The sequence below is a fragment of the Camelina sativa genome, chromosome 20, assembly GCF_030686135.1.
Source record: "Camelina sativa cultivar CO46 ecotype springtype chromosome 20, ASM3068613v1".
NCBI lineage: Eukaryota > Viridiplantae > Streptophyta > Magnoliopsida > Brassicales > Brassicaceae > Camelina > Camelina sativa.
The window spans coordinates 15,040,079-15,063,132 of record NC_141899.1 but is presented as its reverse complement, the minus strand read 5'-3'; the positions used below and the strand labels follow the sequence as shown (position 1 = coordinate 15,063,132).

Genomic DNA, 23,054 nt, shown 5'->3' with positions numbered 1-23,054 from the left:
CATTTGGTCTGGTCCGGTTCGGTACGAAAAGCACGAAACCGAAAAAAAAAAAACTCGTTTGTTTGGGGACTTGGAGAAGACAAGTCTCTCATTCTCTCTCTCTCTCTCTTTCGACGAAAAACCCTACGATTTCATCGACTCCTTTACTCTTCTCCGACCACCGTCTCTTTTCTCTTCTTCTTCTTCTCCCGGCGGAGAACAATAAAATCCGTTATCGCTTTTCGAATCATTCGATAATGAAATAGCGATTTGAAAGATGTTTGAAGGACTTGTGCAAAAGCTTTTGTTAGGTTACTTAGGTCGCTACATCAAAGACATTCAGAAAGACCAGCTCAAGATCACACTATGGAATGGTATTCTTCTTCACTCTTTCCATCGTTTTTCTAAGTTTCCGTATCAACGAACAACCACAATCTCACTGTATTGGTTACAATTTTCGTGGTTTTTAACTGCAGAGGAAGTTCTATTGGAGAACGTGGAACTGATTCTTGAGGCGTTTGAGTATTTGCAGCTTCCAATTGCTCTCAAGCAAGGTGATTATATAGTTAGTTAGTTGATTGAAGTTACAATTTCGTTTTCTTCGGATCAAATATATTTTATTGTTTAATTTAGGTCGTGTTGGGAAATTGAGCATTAAAATTCCATGGAAGAAGCTTGGTTGGGAACCTATCATTATTATGCTTGAAGATGTCTTTGTATGTGCATCACAACGTAATGATCAGGAGGTGATTTCCTTATTCTAGCTGCCCTTTTCTTTATATACAGAACAACTTTTTTGCCTCTAAACCCATATATATATATATCTATATATGTATTGCAGTGGAGCTCAGATGTTGTTGAGAAAAGAGAGTTTGCTGGTAAGAAAGCTAAGCTTGCTGCTGCAGAACTGGCAAAGTTGTCCAGGCGCGTCTTCGGTGAGCGAATATACTTCATGTCCTACATAGTTTATCTTTAAGATTGTTCCTATACAACATTTGTTCAATCCTTAATTTTTTTCTTTTCCAGACAGTCCAGCAGGGAATCCTTATATGTCGTACATTGCTGCCAAGGTGAAATTATGTTCCGCAGGCCTCCTTTTCTTACCTTTAGTTTTAGTATCTTACATTTTTTTCTTCATATTATGTTTGTTCTGATGCTGTATTTTAAGTTTTGAGGATGTTGGTTGTGGTTGTGGATGAGTTATCAATATTGTCCTTGTTTTCTTCTACTATGTTAACTTTCCGTCTTTAATGGCTTAGATTCTTGATAGCATTCAAGTGTCCATCAGGAACTTTCACATCTTATACTCCGATGCACAACCGGAATCAGTAAGTTTCCTGCTTGTTTTGTTTAATTAATTTTCTAGAATATAGGCTTGTATTTTATTATTCTCCCATTGCAATTGTGAGAACTTATATACATCGTTAATCTTACTATATTATTTGTTTATTCGTGAGAGCATAGCATTTATCATGAAGGATATGTACTTATTTAGATTAATTCAAGTATTTGAGCATGGTGATGCTAAATTACTATCTGTCTTTCTGGCGATTCGTTAAAGAGTATAATATGAATGATCATTTGGTGTTGTCTACTTTCCCACTTTCATATGTTTTAATACTAAACTGCTGTCGCAGGTTCAAGTTGTATTAGGATTGCGGTTTTCAAGCTTGACAGTTACGAATCAAAACTCAGTTGGGTAATCTCTTTATGCACCTTTTCTGGCATTTTAAAAATCTGTTCTACGTTGTGTTTGATTCTTAGCTTCGCTTTATTCTATGTTAAGGATATGTGTTTTGAATTACATTATTAGACAGCAGAAAGCATACCCACTTTAAATTCTTTCCAGTTGCCTTGTTTCTTCTATGTCACTTGAAACGTGTATTCTACTTTCGTATTTGATTCCTTGTAGCTATGCTTCACTCTATGGTAAGGTCATGTGTTTTAAATTACATTGTGAGACAGCAAAGAGTATACCCACTCTAACTTTCTCCCAACTTCGTCTCTTCTTACTGCAAAATTTCCTTAATACCTATTTCTTTCATAAGCTAAACTATTGTTGCTAAGACAAGACCTGTGGTGGATATATGTGCATCCTGAAATATCTTGACATGATGTCTGTGTTGAATACCAGGCCATCTGTTGGTAGGGTGAGAGGGGGGCAAGTGAATAAACTTGTGGAGATTGAAGGTTTGGAAATATATTGCGACATGTATGAGGGAAACATGGACTTTCCAAGTGTTGATGAGAAAAGAGTTTTTGACAACTGGTGCCAGTCGAGATTGCAAAGTAATAGATTTGGTTATTTACTGAAGCCAGTCCGTGTTCGCTCAACGCTATTGGTAATGAATCTAAAACAGTGTCATTGTTTTGCTGTCTTTTAACATCTTTCGTTATCATCTAATCTTTGTTGCTGCTTCAAGGCACTGCATACTTGCTTTAGCTTTAGGGTAGTGTTAAAAATGAGATGTTCAAATTGGTATGGTATATCTCATATACCAAGTCTCTTTCTCGATTTACCCACATGGCCGATGGAATTTTGGTGACATTTTTATCAGTCAATGTTACAAGAAATAATTTTGCATTGCATTTTTGCGAATTCGTTTATTTGTCACCATCAGCTCCATATAGACGTTGTATTTGGTAAAAGATTTTTACAGCTAGCTGATCATTGATACACTATATATACAGAAAGCACCTCGTTGTTGTATACATCAGCTATTGTTTGGGTGCATTTTTTTGTGCTGTATGTAAATTGGCATTCTCCATTTTTCCTGATACACTTCTTTGCATAGGTCAATCGATCTGGAGAGCTTTATGACGATCTACCTCAGTATTCTATCAGCTGTGAGTTGACTGATGTGGTTAGTTGTCAGAAATGCTAAACTGAATTCAGAGCTAATATTTATTTACTATTTCATGACTCAGTCTAACTTCCACTTGGGCGTTTCAGGTCATGACTCTGAATGAATTTCAGTTGAAGCAGATTCTTATTCTGTTAGATTACTTGCAAACTAGCCAATTGCGGGAGAGGTAAGCCTTTCTTTCATTAGGGTAGCAATAATTTTTCCTCCATTCAAACTTTTTTTTCTCTCCTGAGATTTAGCTCCATTAGTTTTTCACTACAGAACGTTTCGAAGAACTAATGATTTTAAGAATATATGAAATGGTTTAGGTATGGGCGGTATCGTCCTTGCTCCACTTCCTTGTTTAGAAAACCACCAGGATGGCAGAAACTTTGGTGGCACTACGCCCAAAAATCAGTTTTATCTGATGTACGGAAGAAACTGTGGAAAACTTCATGGAGATTTCTTGAACAACGAATGTAAGTTTACGTTTTCCACATCATTTCTTTAATTTATTTAGATGATACTGAATCACATAGCTATTACACTATTCGTTCTCTTAAAATTTCTGCTTACTTTATTTCCACGCAAATAACTTGCTGTTTCATGGCATAAGTAGACAAAAATTCCGGAATATATTCAACCAGTCTGCTTACTTTTTTTTTTTGTTTTGGGAAAAATACAGGAGAATGCGCAGGAGGTATATTAACTTTTACAAGATAAAGCTAGATTTTCTTCGCAGAGAGCAGGCAAGGATTTTGTTTTCCTCCTTATCTGATTAGAAGTGTCAGGGTTTGTTCATTATGTTGCTTTGTCCTCCTATTTGTTTAACTTCATGAAATTGCCTAACACAGCCTGTTGGATTCAATGTGACATAGAAAGCCTCATTATCTGTTAGGTGATTTTACATTATTAGGGAGGTGGTTTTTTCATTTCGATGTGTTTTGTCCTCTAATTACCGTAACATGTATATAAAAGGGTAGTGGTAAAGTGATTTTTAGCAGCACATTTCACATCATATAAGTCCATCAGGGAGCATATTATATGGTGATTCATCATCTGGTTGTGTTCTAAGAACGCGTAGTGGTAAAGAAAAGGTGATTTAGAAGCATATTTTAATAATGTCTGACATTTTTTGAAAATCTTATATCTTGACACGTGCCTCCTTACGAATGGTTATTCTGGTTATTGCATAGGTAGCTGTAGCAATGTAGGCAACTTTTAAACTTGTTTGAATTAGAGGTAAAAATTTGCAGAATATTTGGTCTAAGCCTCATCATACATTTCAAAGAAAAGAAATTGAAGAAACATTTTATTTTCTTCTAACATCAATGAAATACTCTATACGAGCTTATCATCCTAACAATGTAGTTGTTCTGAAATTGCTGATTGAAAGAAATACATTTGTTCTTTTCCCTAAACTTCTCGTTGCCTTGCCTTAATCTGCATCATATGTTGCTAAGATGCTTTACGCTGGACATATTTTTCCAACTAACGCATAACCTTCGTAACTTGAAGATGAGTTGCTGTAATATGCCTGTTTCTTCTGTAGCATTTTCAAACCAGAATTTTTTCTTGTCAAGTTGCTCCTCTACTAATATGGCTGTGCTTTATGCCTCTGGATACAGTCAATCGATGAGTCTACCCTTTTGGGTTTGGAAGAAGTGGAGAAGAAGTCTGATATTGATGATATCTTAAGTTATAGGTCCGCAGCGGAAGGTGAGATGCAGGTATGGTATATTAGGTTGCTGATGTAGCATTTTTAATTTTGGCTGAGATACCAAGTGCTTTTTAGATATCTATCATAAGTTGATGTCCTAGCAATGGTAATTTTTTTATCTGTCCTTTTACCTTCGATCTTATTATACAGGAAGCTTGTTCAGAATTGATAGTAAACATGGGAGCAACTGCTGCCACTGGCTCCGAAAAGGAACAGAGTGCCTCTGAAAAGGAACAGAGTGATGATTCTATTTCAAATAAGTCGCGTGGATGGTTGAACTGGTTGTCACGGGGAATGCTTGGTGCCGGAGGCACAGAGGATTCTAGTCAGTTTTCTGGTGTTGTTTCTGATGAAGTTGTCAAGGTAGTTATAAGTACCATTTAATGGCAGTGCAAGGTCAAAATTCGTCAAAACATTCTAATAACTGTTCATTAACTGCAGGATATACACAAGGCAACAAAGTTTCACCCTCTTTCTTTGTCTTCTAAAAATACAAGTGCAACTGGTAAGATCTGTACATGCTCCGTTCGACTTGACGTACGCAAAATTTCTGCTACGTTGCAACATATAAGTGGGTAAGTAAAAAAAATTCAGTTACTTCACTTATATGTTGCAGTTGTAAAAAATTTCAGTTACTTCACTTGTAAAAAAATTTCAGTAAACTAGTTTGTCTTTTCATTCCTTATTACCTTAATTATTCCACAGGAGTTCTTCTCAAGTTATTACAGAGTTGGTCATCTTGGGGGCAATTGTTGAATGCAAGTCTTGGAAAGATTCTACAGCCATGATTGTATCTGTTATTTCTGGAAGGCTGGTCTATCCTCACAATGGGAAAGAAATTCTAACCATGAAAGGGGTTTGTGTCCCAATATGCTGTTACACCTTTGCTATATTGTTAATATATCTGAAATCATGAACATTATCAGACTACTCTTGTTTAATAAGTTGATATGAACCATCTAGGTGTAGCTTATGCTCCATAGTCTCTTTTATAAAAATCAATTTGTGTGCGCCTCCATTTGTTTCAGGAAAAAAATAATTTAATTATTTCATGCAGGTCTCTTCTCAGAGTGATACACTAGAAAAACCTTCATGTGGAGCACGGTTGGAGTTGTTTAAGGATCATGATGTTGCATTGTCATTAAAGGTGAACTGACTGCACCTTGCATCAGCATTTTTTGGACAAACTCAACGTTTGCTCCTCTCAGGAGTCTTGGTCTTTTGTTCGTAGCTGACTATTAGGATTGACTTTGTTATAGATTTTTGCATCTTGTTTCTGTAGGTCACCCTTCAACCACTTAAAGCTGCTTATGATGTAGACTTCTTTCTAGCTGTCAGCAATTTTTTCTCGGGTTCAAGATACTTCAAACTCCAACACGAAAGGGTGAGCTCTTATTTCACTACACTGCTAACTTTATTATATTCTGGTAGCTCTCGAGTAGAATACCTGAATCTGAAAATGTTCAATTTTTTTTGCGTATACTTGTTGGTGTCTCATACTTGTCTATCAGATTCTGCTATCCATTGCTGGGAACTAGATTCCTCTAAAGCACTGCAATCATTGTTTATTTGCCTGTACAATGATCACATATTTGATTTTGTGGCATTTTCCATATAAATGGTTTCAAGAGATATTTCCTGAAAGAAGGTTCAAGATTTTTTTTTCTTTCACCTCACACGGGAAAACATGTACCAATTCGCTTTTGTGGCTCAGGTTTTATCGTCACTCAATGGCCTTGAAAGTGAAACGCGATTGGCGGCGAAAGCTGAGTAAGTGTTTCCTCTATCATAATGTTCGGCATAGATTTATATCCTAATTAATTGTGATGCTTATGTGTGTCTTGGTTTGATTCGTAGATACCTTTTATCTAGCCGAAATAAAGTTAAGTGGGACCTGGACATAAAAGATCTTACTTTAAGTTTCCCTGGACTATTGGGTGAATCAGAAAGCTATAATCTGGTATTTTGCTTATATAAATATTTGGTTGTCTGTGTTTTCTTATTCTGTTATTTGTATCTCTCGCGGTATTTATTTTATCTTCCTATGCATTCCCTTGTACAGGTTTTGGTGTTGGAATCTCTTTCTATCACATCTAGTAGCACAGATTCTCTTAGCCCAAGTCCAAAATTGCAGTCTGATGTGATGGATGCTTTACAAAGTTCCATTGCAGCCTTAGATGCTTTCCAAGTCAACGATCTCTATGACCGTATTGATATCAATATCTCCGACAGTGAGGTAAGATATGTTTATATGTTTTTTTGTTTTGGATTGAAGTTGTTTAAGCGATCATATATGTTCTTACATGTGCATCTCGTGCAGATGAAGCTCATGAAGATTCATCCTTTCCAAGAACTTCCTCTTGTGGAGATATCATCTTTACTTATCAAGTTTGCGTCTTGTATAATTCCGGAGGAGTCAACTTTGAAGCAGTTGGAGGTATTAGAATTTAATCTCAGGTTCCGAAATAGCTGTGTAGCTGAATGAATGAATAACTCCCTTGTTCAGTGGTACCAATGCTTGTACTTTTATATAGGCATTGACCACATATTGCAATTGATTGTTTGCCATTCCATATCTTTTCAGGTTGAAGCTACTCTGCCTATGTTCAATGTCCATTTCTCTCCGTCGATATTTAAAGGAGTCATGTCTGTGATTGAATATCTTGATATTCAGGATCATGGAGCTCGAAAAGCCCCACCTCCCCCTGCTCCCATCTTTCGCTTCTCCACAAAAACCAACTTGGCACTTTTCAGGTTACACGTCAATCTTGAAAATGAAGGAGAAAATAGCACAGTGCTTGTTCTTTCTATACAGCAGCTGGATCTCTGGTAAGTAATTGTTGCTACGGTAAAAAGAGCTCATTTTGTGTTTTCTTTTACAGTATCAGTGGAAAGTTAACCTTCAACTATTAAACAAGCATGAATGCAGCGTTTTTGTTGTTGTATATTTCGATCTACCACGTTGATGTCTGCTTGTTTTACCAAGCAGTTGATATGTTCACATGCTTCTTATAATACATATTTGGTTTTACCATCACTGCCTATCACTCATCTCCTAATGCCATTTTCAAAACCACGCCCATCCAATTATTTTTTTTCTCTTGGTTCTTAATTGTTAAATATTGTAGCACGGGGGGTTCCTGACAAGTTCCCTTGTACAACCGTCATTTTTCAGGTATTCACGTACCAAATTTGAAGAGTGGTCAGTCTGTGCGAAAAAATTGGAAATGACAGCTTGCTCCTCTAAAGATGCAGCTGACAGTCATATTTTATGTTCATCAGGTAATCTACTCAAACCGTACGCTTCCCATAGACATGGGATGGATGCTCATAGTAGCGATCAAACCAACATTATTGACAACGGAACAACTCCTGAGGCTGCTGTCAGCTTAAATTGCAAGGTTTCTCAAAGTAAAAATTTTGTTTTTAAGAAGTATACAATCTATTGGAGGGGCGCTGAACTCCATTGCTACCCATACATATTTGGTTTGCTGACAAATTTTTTGGATAAGATAGCCTCCTATAAGATCTCGTCTGCTGATACAAATCCACCTAGCCTTGCTACAAATCCACCTAGCCTTGCTACAGATACCAGTGCTCCAACAGAAGGCCCTCAGTTTGATTTTCAAAGGTTTGGGTTCTCAAACTTCATTGAAAGTAGATCTTGTGGCTGCATTCCTCTGGACACATATCCATTTGTAACCATTAAGAATTCGGGTTCTCTTGGTAGTCTAGAAAGTTCTCTTTGTTATTCGACTTCTGACTGGAGGAAGTTATTTATTGTAAGGAATAGAAATGATGGGGCTGAAATAGGTTTGAAATGCGAATGTAACAGCTGTACTTTTCAACCTAAACATGATTGTCCTCTGGATGAGCTTACGTCCTCCAGGGGTCTTGGTCAGACCAATCACTTTACAGTTGATTTGCATGTCTTCGACGCCAATGTGCATTTTCATGATACTTCAAGTGTTTTTGGAACTATTATACTACCGGTATCCAGATACTTGCTTACCATTTCAGATGATCATTTCGATTTGGTTGCCTCTGCTGAAGACTTGATGCTGGAGTCATCTTTGTTCACCAACTATTCTGGCGGGTTCCTTTGGAAACATTCATTAACAGATGTCTCACCAGTCTTGAACCTACGCGTAAGGAAGAGGGATTTGGAGCCTTCTATTTCTGAACTTGAAGTGAGCATAGGTATTCAACACACATGCTGCATTTTACTTCCGGAATATCTGGCCATTATAATTGGTTACTTCTCTCTTCCTGACTGGACTTCAAAGTCTGGCCTGCAGTCGTTGCCACAAGCTACTGAGTTAACCAAGGTTCATTCTGAGTTGGCCATTACCTATAAAATTGAGATACTGGACTCCTGTTTGATTCTTCCTGTGGAGAATGATGACCACCAGCAACTGAAAGCTGAAATTGGGCAGTTATATATTAGCTTTATTCTAGAGTGTTCTTTGAGCAATGTGGTGCAGCACATACCACAGGAATGTGTTATTCCGCTTAATCAAGTAGAAGGGCGAGCCGACTGTTTAAACATATTTGGGCGGGGCTTATCACTATCATTGCTGCTTTCTGAAAATGGCATATCAACATTCAAGAAGGAAGCCGTGTGCAGAAGTATCACGCTAGCTGCTAGTATTATTGCTGATGCTTGGATTAGATTACCTTGTGATCTTAATCCGTCAAGTGATTTGGCATGTGTTATGTCAAGAGTTGAAGTTTGTGAAATTGTTGTGGATGGTAGGTGGTGTTACCCTTCATGTTAACTTTTGCTCCTCAGCGCTCATCTTTTTGTATAGTGATTATTTATTTCAAGTGATGCTTATATGTGTTATTTTTTTTCTATTTTCTTTGCAGATTCAGATGCTTTGGATGGGTTCAAGGCATTTCTTGTTGTGGTTGATCAGCTTTCTTTAGTTGCTGAGGAATCAAAACTTTTCGTGTCTGATGTTCCTCAGTTCCTTCATACGAAGATGCGTCTAAAGCAAGATCTTTTAGTTGCACCCCTTGAACCTTCCACAAGCTTAATACAATTCAGATTTTTTGTCAATCTTTTGACGACAAAACTGCATCGATTAAGGATAGATCCTGGAACACTGCTATCCGAACCAGTGCTCCAAGCTGATATGAAATTTATTTGCTCTGGAGAAGTTAAAAATAATTTCCCCATGAGCTTGGATGTTCAATTTTTCGAAATTGGGCTTTATTCATTGCTGAGCTCAGTCATGTTAGCTAGATGCATCAATGCATATGGGGATCCTTCTGCACTGAAAGTTAGATTTACGGAACAAGCTGAAAATGAATATAGTCTCTGTTTTTCTCTTCCATCCCTGGACATCTGGTTACACTCTTTTGATTGGATTGAAGTTACTGAACTTCTGAAATCTTATTCCCAGAAACTGGAAGACAGTAGTCAAGACCCTATCTTGTCAAAAGGTTCAGACTTGGATATTGATGAACCTATTGAAGTGGTAAGGAATATTTGTGACAATACTGATCGGGCTTTGAATGTTCTTCAAAATGAGGTTTCAGAGAACTCTAGTGATGTTATGGCATTTACCGCAAGATCAGAGATTATTGGTGTCACAATCCATTTTCCTCTTTGCACAAGCGACACAGAATTTCCAGGGTTCATGGCAACTGATATTCATGAGATATCTGAGGAAGAGCACCCAAATTATTTTAAAGGGAGATACTGTAAATATGTTACGCTTACAGCATGTAGTAGGAGCGGCGAACTCTCTATTCGTGGGAGAGACATCAAACTCAGCAATAAGGTTGAAAAGCTCAGTGGGATTCTTGCAATATCTGGGGTTAATACTGTACGGTCTTGCTCTCTGTTTGGGGCGTCACAGCTACTTGTAGAAACAAATATTCAGATGGATCAAAACAAGATCATGAACATAGATGTAGGGATACTGTCTGAAAATGTGGAGATGCATGCATCTCATCAAGTATTATCTTTCTGGCATGGAATTACGTTTGATTCACCTGGGACACCATCTTCACGAAATTCGCAAGGAAACATGAATATAAAAGTCCAGATAAGAGATGTGTCTCTTCTTATTTCAGATGGAAAGGTATGCTTGTGCTTTATATACTGATATAATCTCTGTCAATGTTATTTCACACAGAAGTGACCTCACAAGTATTTATTTTTGCTGTGTATGTGTGTATTACTGTTATTGTGCTGCCACTTCTGTTGTGCCGTGAACAGTTCATGTCTACCTATAAATCTAATGGCACTTCTTTGTAGTTAGTGCTTGAGATGGCGAGTTTAATTTTTCTTCACTGACAAGCTTAGTTTGATGAGTGAGTTTTGGGTGGTTTAAATATTGGTCTGCGTTCTGTTGTCTAGAACATGTTTTGGTTCATAATTGTCTGTGAGCTCGTTACCTATCATTAGCTTTTGCACTGTATATGCCACAGGTCAGCTTGAAAATTTTGAGCTACTTTGCCGATGACTTCTCTTGTCTCTTTAATCTCATGCAGTGGGGATGTAGCGGTCTGCTTCTTGAAGTTCTTATGAGAAACTTTCTCCTGCAAGCTAATCTGACCGAAAAGAATATGGAGAGTTTGGTATCATGCGATCTTGAAGTGAATTATAATAATATGCACAAGGTACGAGGCAGAAACATAATCCTGCTGTCATTTTTTCTTTGTTTTGGTAGTATGCTTATAACCACCCGTGGATATATGTTGAAGGTCTTGTGGGAGCCTTTTATTGAGCCCTGGAATTTTGATCTCAAATTATCCCGAAAATTTGAGGCAAATTCTTTGCTGAACAATGCTGGTCTCACTGAAGTAATTGTTGCATCATCAAATCAGCTCAATGTGAACTTAACAGAATCTCTTTTTGAGGTACGCTGAGATATAATTATTCAGTTATTATTAATATTGGCAGGGACTGGTTAGTTTTACTCAGCTTATGGATGTGGTTTTGGTGCTAAATCCTATAATCAAATTTCTTGCTAGTTTTTAGATAGGATGAGTAGCTTCCAACTTTCTGTCTAGTTGTATTATTGATAAATCTCTGGGTATTCAAATAGTCCACATTGGATGGGAGGGAACTAGATCAAAATTTTAAAAATCCTCAGGGCAACAAAACCCTAAAACTAGCTTTTGTTTTGAGTTCTACCCAAGGGTCTTTGTGGGCTTGGTTTGGCTCACTCCTTATCAATCATCATCCGAAAATGCTTTGTAAACTCATTATCTGTAAACCCTCAGTTCCACATATGTTCATTTTGTCCTTTCCCTGTTGAAGTGTATTCTCAGGATAATTGAGATGTCGAACACTTTGGAATTGATGGAAACAGATGCGATTCCTGACGATAAGGGATTGTCAGTTAACTGCACCAAAAGTACCAAGACAGAACGATATTCCCCATATGTACTTCAAAATTTAACTTCTCTTCCTTTGGGGTACCTAGTTTTCCAAGGACATGATTCAAATGTACTAAATATGTCAGCTCCAGTGGCTCAGGACTTTGTGCAACCTGGTTCCTCTGTTCCCATCTATGTTGATAATAATGACACACTACTTATTCCTGATAGACGCCGAAGTCAGTTTAGTTGTTTCAGCAGCGAATCTGGTGATGCCACACAACATTATATGAAGATTCAACTTGATGGAACATCTTTTGCTTCTCCTCCTCATTCAATGGATCGAATTGGCCTTTCCTGTTTTGAGGTTGATTTTTCCAAAACATCAAACTCCAGTGATAATGTTGAGAAAGGAAGTAAATCTGGTTCTGGAAGCAGCTTTGTTGTTCCTGTTGTGTACGAGGTTTCATTGCAGCAGCAGAGCAAGTTAATACGAGTATACTCAACTGTATGTATCATGTCATTACTATATATATATATATATATATGTGTTAATGTGTTAATTCTTATAACTGTTGAGTCTGCATATACCTTTTCCTTTTCAGGTTATAATTTTGAACTCCACATCCATGCCACTGGAACTTCGCTTTGATATTCCGTTTGGCATCTCCCCAAAGGTTATTGAATTCTAATATGCCAGTTCGTTCTATCCGTACCAGACACTGTTTCTGTGCTACTTAAGGAAACTAAGATTTTTCTTTTCTTTTCTAGTTTCCTTACCTGGTGGCTCTTAACACCATCTTTTTTTTATTCTTATTGCGTTCTATTTCAGATCCTAGATCCTATTTTTCCTGGTCAAGAATTTCCACTGCCTCTACACTTGGCTAAGTCTGGCCGGCTACGGTGGCGTCCCCTCGGAGATTCTTATTTATGGAGTGAAGCTCATAGCATCTCCAAAGTTCTTTCTCAAGATAGCAGGATAGGATTTCGCCGATCTTTTGCTTGTTATCCATGTCACCCTAGCCATGAACCATTTCGTTGTTGCATATCTGTTCAGAGCACTAGCTTGCCGGCATCATTTTATCTTAATGATTCGCCAGATGGAAATTTTGGTCAGCAGTTGCACGATCTTGACCAATCAAGAGAGCGGTTCATTCATCAAGTGACTTTAAGTACTCCATTTGTTGTGAGCAATTGTCTTCCAGAACCAATATCACTTTCAATCGAAAGTGGTGGCATCACTCAGACTGCATCCCTTTATGAGGTTTGAGAGATATTTCCATACAATTTCCTTCTGGAAGATAGAGTTGAATCATGTTATAATATGGTGTTATTTATATGGCATAAAAATGTATTGTTTTAGGGGGAGACGCCATTCCAGCATATTGATCCTTCACATGATCTGGTCCTTGAGTTCAAACTAGATGGCTATAGATCATCATCGTTAAAGTTCCCACGCTCAGAAAGTTTTAGCACAGTGGCCAAGTTCAGTGGAGGGAAATTCTCTCAGATAGAAACTATTTCCTTTGATTCACACCTCGGTGGTGGTAAGGTTTATTTTTTTATGTTTAAAATTTGCTATTCATTAAAAAAAACAATTTTAATATTGATTATCTTATAGGTTCCGTTCATGTATCGTGTGAGAAAACGATGGATGTAACTTGTGGGGCTCGGGAAGTATTCATCTTTGTCCCATTTCTATTGTATAACTGCACTGGAACTCCTCTGATTGTTTCGGACTGCACCAATGAACCTAAAGGGACTTACAGCACAATTCCATCCTGCTACAACCTGATTGAGCAGCATTTTGTTCAAACTCGAAAAGTTGGTCTTGGCATTTTGACCTCGGAGAAAGATTTGCTAGATAAAGTTCCAATGGCGGATACCCCTTCCAGTCCTTCCTCATCGGAGTGCAGCATTACTGCTTCCGGTACTGAGAGATTTTTTGATAAGCATGCTACTCAATCAACTTGGCAAGTCCCATTTGCAGCGCATCCAAAAGACTCAGCAATTATTCGCAAGAGGAGTCTTTCATCAAAAAGTTTAAGAGAGGTGTGCTTCCAAGGTAATGAATCTTGCAAAGTAAAGGCATGCATTTATTCACCTTGCCCTGTTTCCAGGGCCAGTGACACCATGATCCGAGTCAAAAGGGACCTGCCAGGGTCAGATAATTCAAGTAGCCTATACCCTCTGTGGTCTGCTCCATTTCCTCTTGTTCCACCCAGTGGTTCAACAAATTTAGTTGTCCCACAACCATCGCCTGGTGAATCATCTTTATTATCTGTTACATGTTCCATTCTTGGTGGTGCATTAGCAGGGAGAACGCAAGCAATTACTTTCCAACCTAGGTGATATATAGTTTCACTAAATGCTCTATATTCTCCTAAACCACTATCCCTATGTATCCACTTAACAAATTCCTATGTTGCAGATATATCATCTGTAATTCATGCAGCCATAACCTGTGTTACAAGCAGAAGGGAACTAATTTAGTTTCCCATCTTGCTGTTGGGCAGCACTCTCAGCTACAATGGACAGATACGACGAGGTTCGTTCATTACTATATACGTCATATACAACACATTCTTTGTATTAATAAGTGGTTTTCTTTTTATGATCCTATACAACCCATTTTTTGTATTAAGTAGCTGATTACGCTTGAATTTGTTGGTTTCCCACAGTTATCTGTTTTGTTTTGGTCCACCTTCCCCGTTAAGTTGTCTGAAGATAAAACTGGTTCCCCTTGTTCCTGTGATTGATCCTATTGAATAATTCACTTTCTATTTGGAAACCAACGCTGTCGCTATATTTATCTTACTTATTGAGAAAGTTGCATTTAAAAAACTTATAAAAGTATGCCACTTACTATTCCATATAAACAGGGAGTTGCTAGTTTCAATCCGTTTAAATGAGCCTGGATGGCAATGGTCAGGCAGCTTCTTGCCAGATCAGTTAGGTGATACTCAACTGAAGATTTGGAACTATGTTAATAAAGCATTTAACATGGTGCGGGTGGAAGTTCAGAATGCCAATATGTCAAGCGGAGATGAAAAGATTGTAGGGAGTGTTCATGGAAATGTCGGGACAAACTTTATTCTATTATCAGATGACGACATGGGCTATATGCCTTACAGGATTGATAATTTCTCGAATGAGGTCAGTAATGTTATAATTGATGGTTCTGTAAATCCAGCTAAAGACTTTTAGTTATACTTCCAGTCAGTTTGTAGGTCGTTCAACTCTACAATTTAGTAGCAGATTCTGAACACTTCAAAGCATTCAGAAAATTAAATTGAGTAATACGAATATCTGTCAGAGTAAATTGTACTTAATTTTCTTTGGCATCCATTGTGTGAGTTATGCTGGCTGTGTCTTTACTGTAGCATATAATTTTGGGACCCAAGGAAAAAAAGAAAGATATTCAGGGAAGGGGTACCATGGCTAAATGTCAGAGTTATCCCTTGAGGAATTTGCTTTCTAAAACCCTTAGTTACTCTCCTACAAGGAACTGAATATGGGTTTTTTTTTATTTTTTTAATTTTTTTTTCTGTGGATGATAGAGACTGAGGGTTTATCAACAAAAATGTGAAACTTTTGATACCATTGTTCATCCTTACACATCCTGCCCATATGCTTGGGATGAACCCTGTTATCCACATCGTTTGACCATTGAGGTATGGTGATTTTTCTGCTTAAAACAAATCATCCCATTGTATCTCTGTTGGCGTTTCTCTTTGCTGCTGTTCTCTTCTTTTCCCTTTCTTACGGTTTTATTTCTTATTGAGGAATGTAGGTTCCTGGAGATCGTGTTATAGGCTCTTATGCATTTGAGATAACAAAACAACCAATTGCAGTGCACTTGCGCTCCACCTCTGAGGTATATATCACAAACAACTTTGTTATGTATTTATTTTTGGTTATTATGGCTTTTGTTGAGTGGTTCCTGCATGCTAGACGCATATATACTATGCATCATCTTGGAATTTTTCACCAGCATGCTTTTTTGAGCATTAGTTATGAACAAAAGATATACTAGCCAATTTCACATTAGACTAAATTGGGAAAGATATTCGCATGAATTTGAGTGAGTCAGATCGTCATCTTTTTTAGCCTAAGGTAGAGTATCCCCAAAATTTCCTTTGCAAGTTAAGTCTGGACTCGATCAGCATAGACTTTCTGGGAATGATGAGGTGGAGTGGATTGATCTTTATAATATCTAGTTGCATGCATCTCTGGATGATATGAATGGATGCTTTTTCAATTTGTACATATGAAAAAATTCAAGTCAGTGTCATTGTCCTGGGTCCTGGGTCCTGGCTAAGTAAATATCTTCTGTTGCTAGACCTTGTAAAATTGGATCAGGCAATGAACGAGTGGTGAGACTGAAAGTTACACTATACTGAACTAATGACTCACAAAATAAAATAAAACAGCTGTGAGCTAATCACATGAAATAAAGCATATCATTGATAAGACCAACCAATTTCATTCACTTCTCCCTTCTTTTTACACTTTCTTATGAGTTCAACATAATAAATGCTAAGTGCGCTTGGAGGAAGAGATTTATCCTTATATCAGTTGTCTGTAGCCACTGTATCAGTGAGTCTCAGGTATTCCTATCTTCTTAATTGTTTTAATTGACCTGCTTCAGAAACCTGAAAGGACACTGTTGCTATCAATCTGTGCTGAAGGAGCTACAAAGGTATAATTTCTCCAATTCCAATTTCTTTAACTTAGCTAACTTTCTGGTACACAACTACTTTTCTCTATGTTGCGGATGTGACTTGTTCATTTTTTTCTTTCCCCTTTCCAGGTTTTCAGTGTTGTAGATTCAGGTTTTCACACCATGAAAGATATAAAGGAAACGTTTGACTCCAGATTCTATGAGAAGGGAAAGCAAAAGCTTCAGACTGAAAATATCATCCGTTACACAGAAAAGTTCTTGCTTGTCCTGCCAAGCATTGGTATATCTTTGGTTAATTCTCATCCACAGGTAACCATCTGAAAATATTAGGTATGTCTATATTACATCACAATATTTTTATAACGCTTTAATCTTCCTCACAGGAATTGGTTTATGCTAGTGCGTCAAATGTTGTGTTAGATTTAAGCCAGAGTGTAGATCAGCAGAAGCTTTCCTTTCAGATCTCTTCATTACAGATAGACAACCCACTTCACAATTCTTCGTATCCTGTCATATTGTCATTCAATCATGACCACAGAGGCATTCCTCCTGATTGGGCCATTAAGAATAACAAAGCAATACTTTTAAGTGAAATTCTCCAGCAGGATAGGGGTAACACCCGTGATGCTGTCTACGTTGGCCTATCAAAGTGGCGGAAGAAAGATGTTTCATTAGTTTCTTTTGAATACATAAACATCAGGTATAATGAATGGTCAACATTCTCCTTAGTATTTTACACAGCATTATATTATAGTTATATACATTCTGTTCCCAACTCTCGGTATTCTTTAAACAAATGCAGGATTTGTGAATTTGTACTTGAGCTCGAGCTACAAACACTATTATCCTTGTTGGAGTTCGTAAAAGCAGTGCTTCCTAATTCTCAGGCTAGACTCTTACCGCTCTCAGATCCCACACTACGTCCTCTGATTTATGACACTGGTTTGAAGGATATAAGTTTGGAAGATACTCCACATGCAAGAAACATCCCTGTATTTAACAAAATCCAGAGAAGCATTGTAGCTCTACCTATAGTGGTTCCAATAGGAGCTCCTTGGCAGCATATTCACTTGTTGGCTAGAAGACACAGAAAAATTTATGTTGAAACATTCGACTTGGCCCCTATTCAGTTTACGTTAAGGTGAGCTAGAACTTTTCTTTTCAGGATAAGTATACTTTTGGTAACCTATCTACATGTAGATTCACATGGGTCCTTTGTGTCACAATATTGACAGCTTCTGCAGTGCTCCCTGGATGCTTAGGAATGGCATTCTTACTTCAGGAGAGTCCCTTATCCATGTATGTACCTTCACTTTCCTTGCAACTATCCTTAGATATATTGCATAATTTTATAGTAGTTTAAATTCAAGGCATAAATGATTTGTGACGCAAGGTTTTGAGTAGTCTTCCTTCCTTTTCTAGGTCAAATACCCATTTTAGCATATTTTTGCCATATTTTCTTTCAACACTGGGATTACCTGACAGGAGAACAGATTATGACTTTGACCAATGCTTTAGTTAGGAGCTTTTATGAATTTAGGGGTGATTAGAGACTCCAAAGCAAACCGTTTTCTGGTTTTGCTTTGGTTATTGATACTCGCGTACTATTTTTCGTGTTCATCTTTTCTTCAGAAATGAAGAGAGTTTTGATCTTACTTCTCATTTTTACTTTGTACTTTCTTCTCTCCTTGGACCCGGTTGTAAGGATTATCATATATAATTTATTCATTATTGCATCTTAGAGCGCCGTATTAATCCTAAATTGAAGGATGTTGTATATATTATAACTAACTAAATCATTATGATTTGATCTCAGAGAGGTCTTATGGCTCTTGCCGATGTTGAGGGTGCTCGAATACATCTCAAGCAATTGACAATTGCTCATCAGATTACTAGTTGGGAATCATTTCAGGAGATCCTTGTTGGGCACTATACCCGTCAAATTCTTCATGAGATTTACAAGGTAAGAACTAAGAAAATATTGTTTTCATTTCCCGTAGCAGTCATACTATTCACAAGAGCATCATCCTACTCAAATAGAATCCTATATATACCCGCTGGACGTATTTCTGCAATCTAACACCAGTTTCCCTTGATTATAACACACAGGTGTTCGGCTCTGCTGGTGTTATTGGAAATCCCATGGGATTTGCGAGGAATGTTGCATTTGGAATTAAAGATTTCCTGTCAGCTCCCGGCAGGAGTATCTCAAAGGTTATGATTAAAATAATTTCTTGTTGCTTAATGTTTTTCCTGTAATGTGTCTGGTTTCGTTACTTTATGCATATATGTAAAACTGCATTACTTGAACAGAGCCCCGCAGGAATTATTCAAGGAATGGCTCACGGAACCACAAGTCTCTTGAGTAGCACTGTTTATGCTTTAAGTGATGCTGCCACTCAATTTAGTAAAGCTGCACACAAGGTACGATGCCTCTCTTTGCTTAAAACTCTATGGTGCAGATGCCAAATATTCACAGAATTTCCATTATGTTGCAGGGTATTGTTGCATTTACATTCAATGACCATGATGTTGCAAGGATGGAGAAGCAGCAATTGGGTGAAGGGTCGCGTAGCAAAGGAGTTATAGGCGAAGTGTTTGAGGTATTTTTTGCACTTTCATTGGAAGCATGATTCATATTCTAATTTGGTGTTCACTTAGTCTTGAAAGTAACTTCTGTCAGATTTCTCGCCATGTCTTTGAAGTTTGAACTTGCAAGAAGAATTAAGTTTGCTTGTGCTGAAAAAAAAAAACAACAGCTGAAAAGTGAACACTGCATTGTTTCTTGCAAATTTTCTTTAATTGGTTATAGATGAGATGAAAATTTCTGCCATCATTGCTTAAAAGTAGTCCGTCGCCATGTTAATCACAGGGACTTACTGGTCTCCTTCAATCACCAATACGAGGAGCTGAGAAACATGGTCTTCCAGGCGTCATCTCAGGTAATTAGGCGGGAACCATCACTCAAGTCATTTATAGATATTCAAGACATTTGATGTTAGTGTACACGCTGTCATTTGTTTCTGGCTTTGTAATTTTACGCATCTGTTAACTGGGAGCCTCTATATGGTTCAGGCGTGGCCATGGGGATTACTGGACTTGTGGCCAGGCCAACGGCTAGTATTCTTGAGGTAACCGGAAAAACCGCACAAAGTATCAGAAACCGAAGCAGGATTCATAACATAAGATCCCAAAGACATAGGCTTCGCCTTCCCAGGCCTCTGAGCAGGGAACAACCTCTCAGGCCTTACTCATGGGAAGAAGCGGTGGGGACAGCAGTACTTATGGAGGTTGGAGATTCCCTGAAGTTCAAAGGAGAGAAATTAGTGAAGTGCAAGGCCCTGAAGCAAGAAGGAGCGTTCATTGTAATCACAGGGAGACTGGTATTGGTTCTAAGCAGCCCAAGCTTAGTAGGTTTCAGAAAACCGGGATTTCTCGGAGTTCCAATTGATTTGGTATGGAATATCGAAAGGGAAATCGGTTTGGAGAGTGTAATACATACAGATTGCAGCGGTGGAGTTGTCCGCGTCATAGGAAGCAATTCAGATGGTGTATGGAACTGGAGACAGGACCAGCAAAAGAAGAGCAGCCCGGCACGAAAACGATGGAACAATCCTTCAGCTCAGCCGCTTCTACAGACCAACGTAGAGCTTCCATCGGAGGAAGAAGCAGAGGACTTGTTGACTGTGTTGCTATCGACTATTGAAACAGGGAAAAACCGAAGCTGGCACAGTCGATTTGTTTTAAGTCGAAGTAACATTAGTTGAACACATAGAGTTGTGTATAGGATACAAGATTCAAAATTCTTTACCTTTCTTAGGCAGTGTACTAATGAGGGGTTTTTTGAAAGTAGTTTTTAGAATATGTGGTCGGATATGTTATTTATTATAATAATTAGATAAATTATAAATGTGGGTACATTTCTTGGTGTATGAAAAAAAACAAAAAACATATCGTTTACCATTGAGCAATTGTTTACAGCATCTTGTATCATGCATCTTGGCGTTGACATCCGGAATTGCACATGATGTATATATATCCATGGTCTCTCACTGGGCCTTCTCGAGCTCTCTGAGCTCCAATCTGCTCCCACCTCAACTCTATTTTCTTTGAGGTGTAACCGTATAAACGCCTTCCAAAGCTAGAACATCAAAAGATCCACAAGTACTTGTATTGTGTCTTATTTGGAGTAGTTGTGTATTTAGCCTTTAACCTTTAATGCAATCTTGAAATGCTTTTGACTACTCGTAAAACTAAGATTAAAAGTTACTCCATTTTTATGAGTTCTTTAAGAATACAGTTTATACATATTTTAATCGTTAACACCGTCACTTGACAAAAGAAGATACTAATCGTTAACACATATTTTATATAATTAACATACGGACATACAGTACATGGTTAGCTCTCTTATAAACTTGATCAACTAATAAGGACGGTAAGAATTAATAGCGTCTTGAAGGGATGTTACAATGAATTTTCACATGTGGAATATATAATTTAAGTAAAGACAGCAAAAAAAAAAATATCAGAAAAAATAACAAAACAAAAGGTACGTAGAAGATTTGAAGTCCTACCATTAATTCATCGTATATATATTGTCCAACCTTCGGTTGTGGTTTTCTGCTTTTTTCCATCCCGTAAAACCATTGAAACTTTATAATAGTTACGTATTACGTTTTACACATTCATCTCTGTCTATTTAGGACTGGACAAAATATCTGAACCTGAAAATCTAACCCGAACCCGATTTAAAATATCCGATCCGAATCCGAACCCAAACTTTAAAAATATCCGATCGGATATTTTTAATTAATGAATTAGGTACCTGAACCCGATTGGGTATATCCGAACACCCGAACAAATATCTGAAACCATCCAAAGTTATATATATCTCTAACAATATATTGAATCAATTTACAAGTTTTATAAGTAATTTTATAATCACTATTACAAGATAAATTAGTTGTAATTTTTATATGTTAGTTTAGATAGATTATATGATTCTAACTTTAAAATTTGATGTCATTTAATGTTTTAGGAAGTTAAGAACTATTGACTTGTGCATTTTGGTGTTTTGGTATTTAGAATTGTCTTTTTCTTTTCATGAATTCAATTTGATTTTATAACTTTGGTTATTTTTCTTGATGATTATAGTTATTTTGATAAATTTGAATTGTTTTTTTCTTAATTGATTTCTAATTTTTGTTTACCCCTTAAAACCATATATAGAAATTACAAAACTTATTGAGATTTTCAAACTCTTCTTGGAATCGCAATGATGGCAATGCATGAACCATGAGGTCAACTTTCTTGTTAAAGTAGTGAATTTTGCTAAATGGAAATGGCAATGCATGAACGATGCATGGCAAGGCAACCCATTTACATGTCTGAGTTTTTTGTTTGTTTGTTAATTTTATTTATTTATTTATAATATTTTGTTTGTTTGTTAAAGAGTCTTCACTAATGAGAAAAACAAGCAGATTGGGCACGGACTTGGCAGCAGGATATATAGGGGGGAAGCGTTGGTTTGGCCGCCAATATATAGTTGGCGGCTGCGAGAGAGATTTGTGCCGTATCACCACCAAAGATCAAAACCGACTAGCCAGAACAGCCGTCTCCGGTACGCAAGCTAAAGGTTGGCAGCAAGCCCGACCATGCAGCAATATCTGACTGTAGAAAAAGGCAGACCAAATCTCAGCTCAACCTGTGAACCCACTCACACAAATCAACATTCCGAACAAGACAAATAAGGACAGTGAGTGATAGATGAAAATTAAAGTTTGTTACATATCAAATTAGAAAATATCTTCTTCTGTATTATTCAATGTAACAGTACAATACACTTTGACTCTGTATTTATACTAAAGATAGATCATGTATCTGGTTTATATTGAACCGAACCATTATATTTACAGACTCAATCATTGCTTAGATAACCAATTCACTCTATTATTCCCCCTCAAGATGGCATGTAGATAGACTTAAGAGCCATCTTGCCAATGAGAGATCTAAACTGAGCTGCATAAAGAGGTTTAGTAAATACATCTGCCCATTGTTGATCTGTAGTGATGTGGAAAGTTTTAATCAAAGCACTCTCAATCCTGTCACACACAATGTGACAATCCACCTCAATGTGTTTTCTCCTCTCGTGAAACATAGAGTTATTCACAATATGTATTGTTGCAGTCGAGTCAAAGTAAAAAGCAACAGGTTTATACTGAATTACCTGAAACTCTTTTAGCAAGTTCAGCAACCAGGAAATCTCTCTTACAGTATACTGCATAGCACGATACTCAGACTCAGCCGAGGAATGAGAGGCCACTTGCTGCTTCTTAGATTTCTAGGAGATTGAGGACGAGCCAAGAAACATACAATAGCCAGAAGTAGACCTCCTAGTATCCTTGCATGCTCCCCAATCTGCATCAGTGAATCTCTAAAGAACAAAGTCTGAATCTGCAGAGTAGAAAAGACCTTCTCCAACAGTGCC

General features: G+C 37.5%; 1 protein-coding gene across 5 annotated transcripts; it reads left to right on the top strand.

The window, feature by feature from the left end:
• The first annotated feature begins 56 nt into the window (after window positions 1-56).
• Window positions 57-20,527, top strand: LOC104772562 (uncharacterized). Of its 5 annotated transcripts, XM_087504791.1 has the most exons (47): window positions 57-353; window positions 456-533; window positions 613-725; window positions 821-914; window positions 1,006-1,049; window positions 1,239-1,307; window positions 1,617-1,678; window positions 2,114-2,321; window positions 2,775-2,843; window positions 2,933-3,012; window positions 3,155-3,304; window positions 3,511-3,574; window positions 4,454-4,555; window positions 4,696-4,908; window positions 4,987-5,120; window positions 5,251-5,401; window positions 5,603-5,692; window positions 5,828-5,929; window positions 6,260-6,315; window positions 6,403-6,505; window positions 6,608-6,781; window positions 6,866-6,982; window positions 7,130-7,374; window positions 7,721-9,297; window positions 9,415-10,637; window positions 11,050-11,178; window positions 11,263-11,418; window positions 11,822-12,388; window positions 12,486-12,557; window positions 12,713-13,144; window positions 13,244-13,427; window positions 13,502-14,228; window positions 14,312-14,428; window positions 14,763-15,036; window positions 15,441-15,554; window positions 15,674-15,757; window positions 16,532-16,582; window positions 16,694-16,873; window positions 16,948-17,264; window positions 17,367-17,705; window positions 17,800-17,863; window positions 18,381-18,527; window positions 18,674-18,778; window positions 18,878-18,988; window positions 19,063-19,167; window positions 19,437-19,506; window positions 19,640-20,527. In XM_087504791.1, exons 1-47 carry the CDS (start codon window positions 257-259, stop codon window positions 20,329-20,331), a joined length of 10,452 nt encoding a protein of 3,483 aa, XP_087360917.1. In that variant the 5' UTR covers window positions 57-256; the 3' UTR covers window positions 20,332-20,527. The 5 variants fall into 5 exon arrangements, with proteins under 5 accessions (XP_087360917.1, XP_087360921.1, XP_087360918.1 ...); XM_087504792.1 differs by lacking the exons at window positions 57-353; window positions 456-533; window positions 613-725; ... (1 more) ...; window positions 1,006-1,049; window positions 1,239-1,307 and having other exon boundaries at window positions 1,630-1,673; XM_087504793.1 differs by lacking the exons at window positions 57-353; window positions 456-533; window positions 613-725; ... (7 more) ...; window positions 3,155-3,304; window positions 3,511-3,574 and having other exon boundaries at window positions 4,454-4,544.
• The last annotated feature ends 2,527 nt before the right edge of the window (window positions 20,528-23,054 follow it).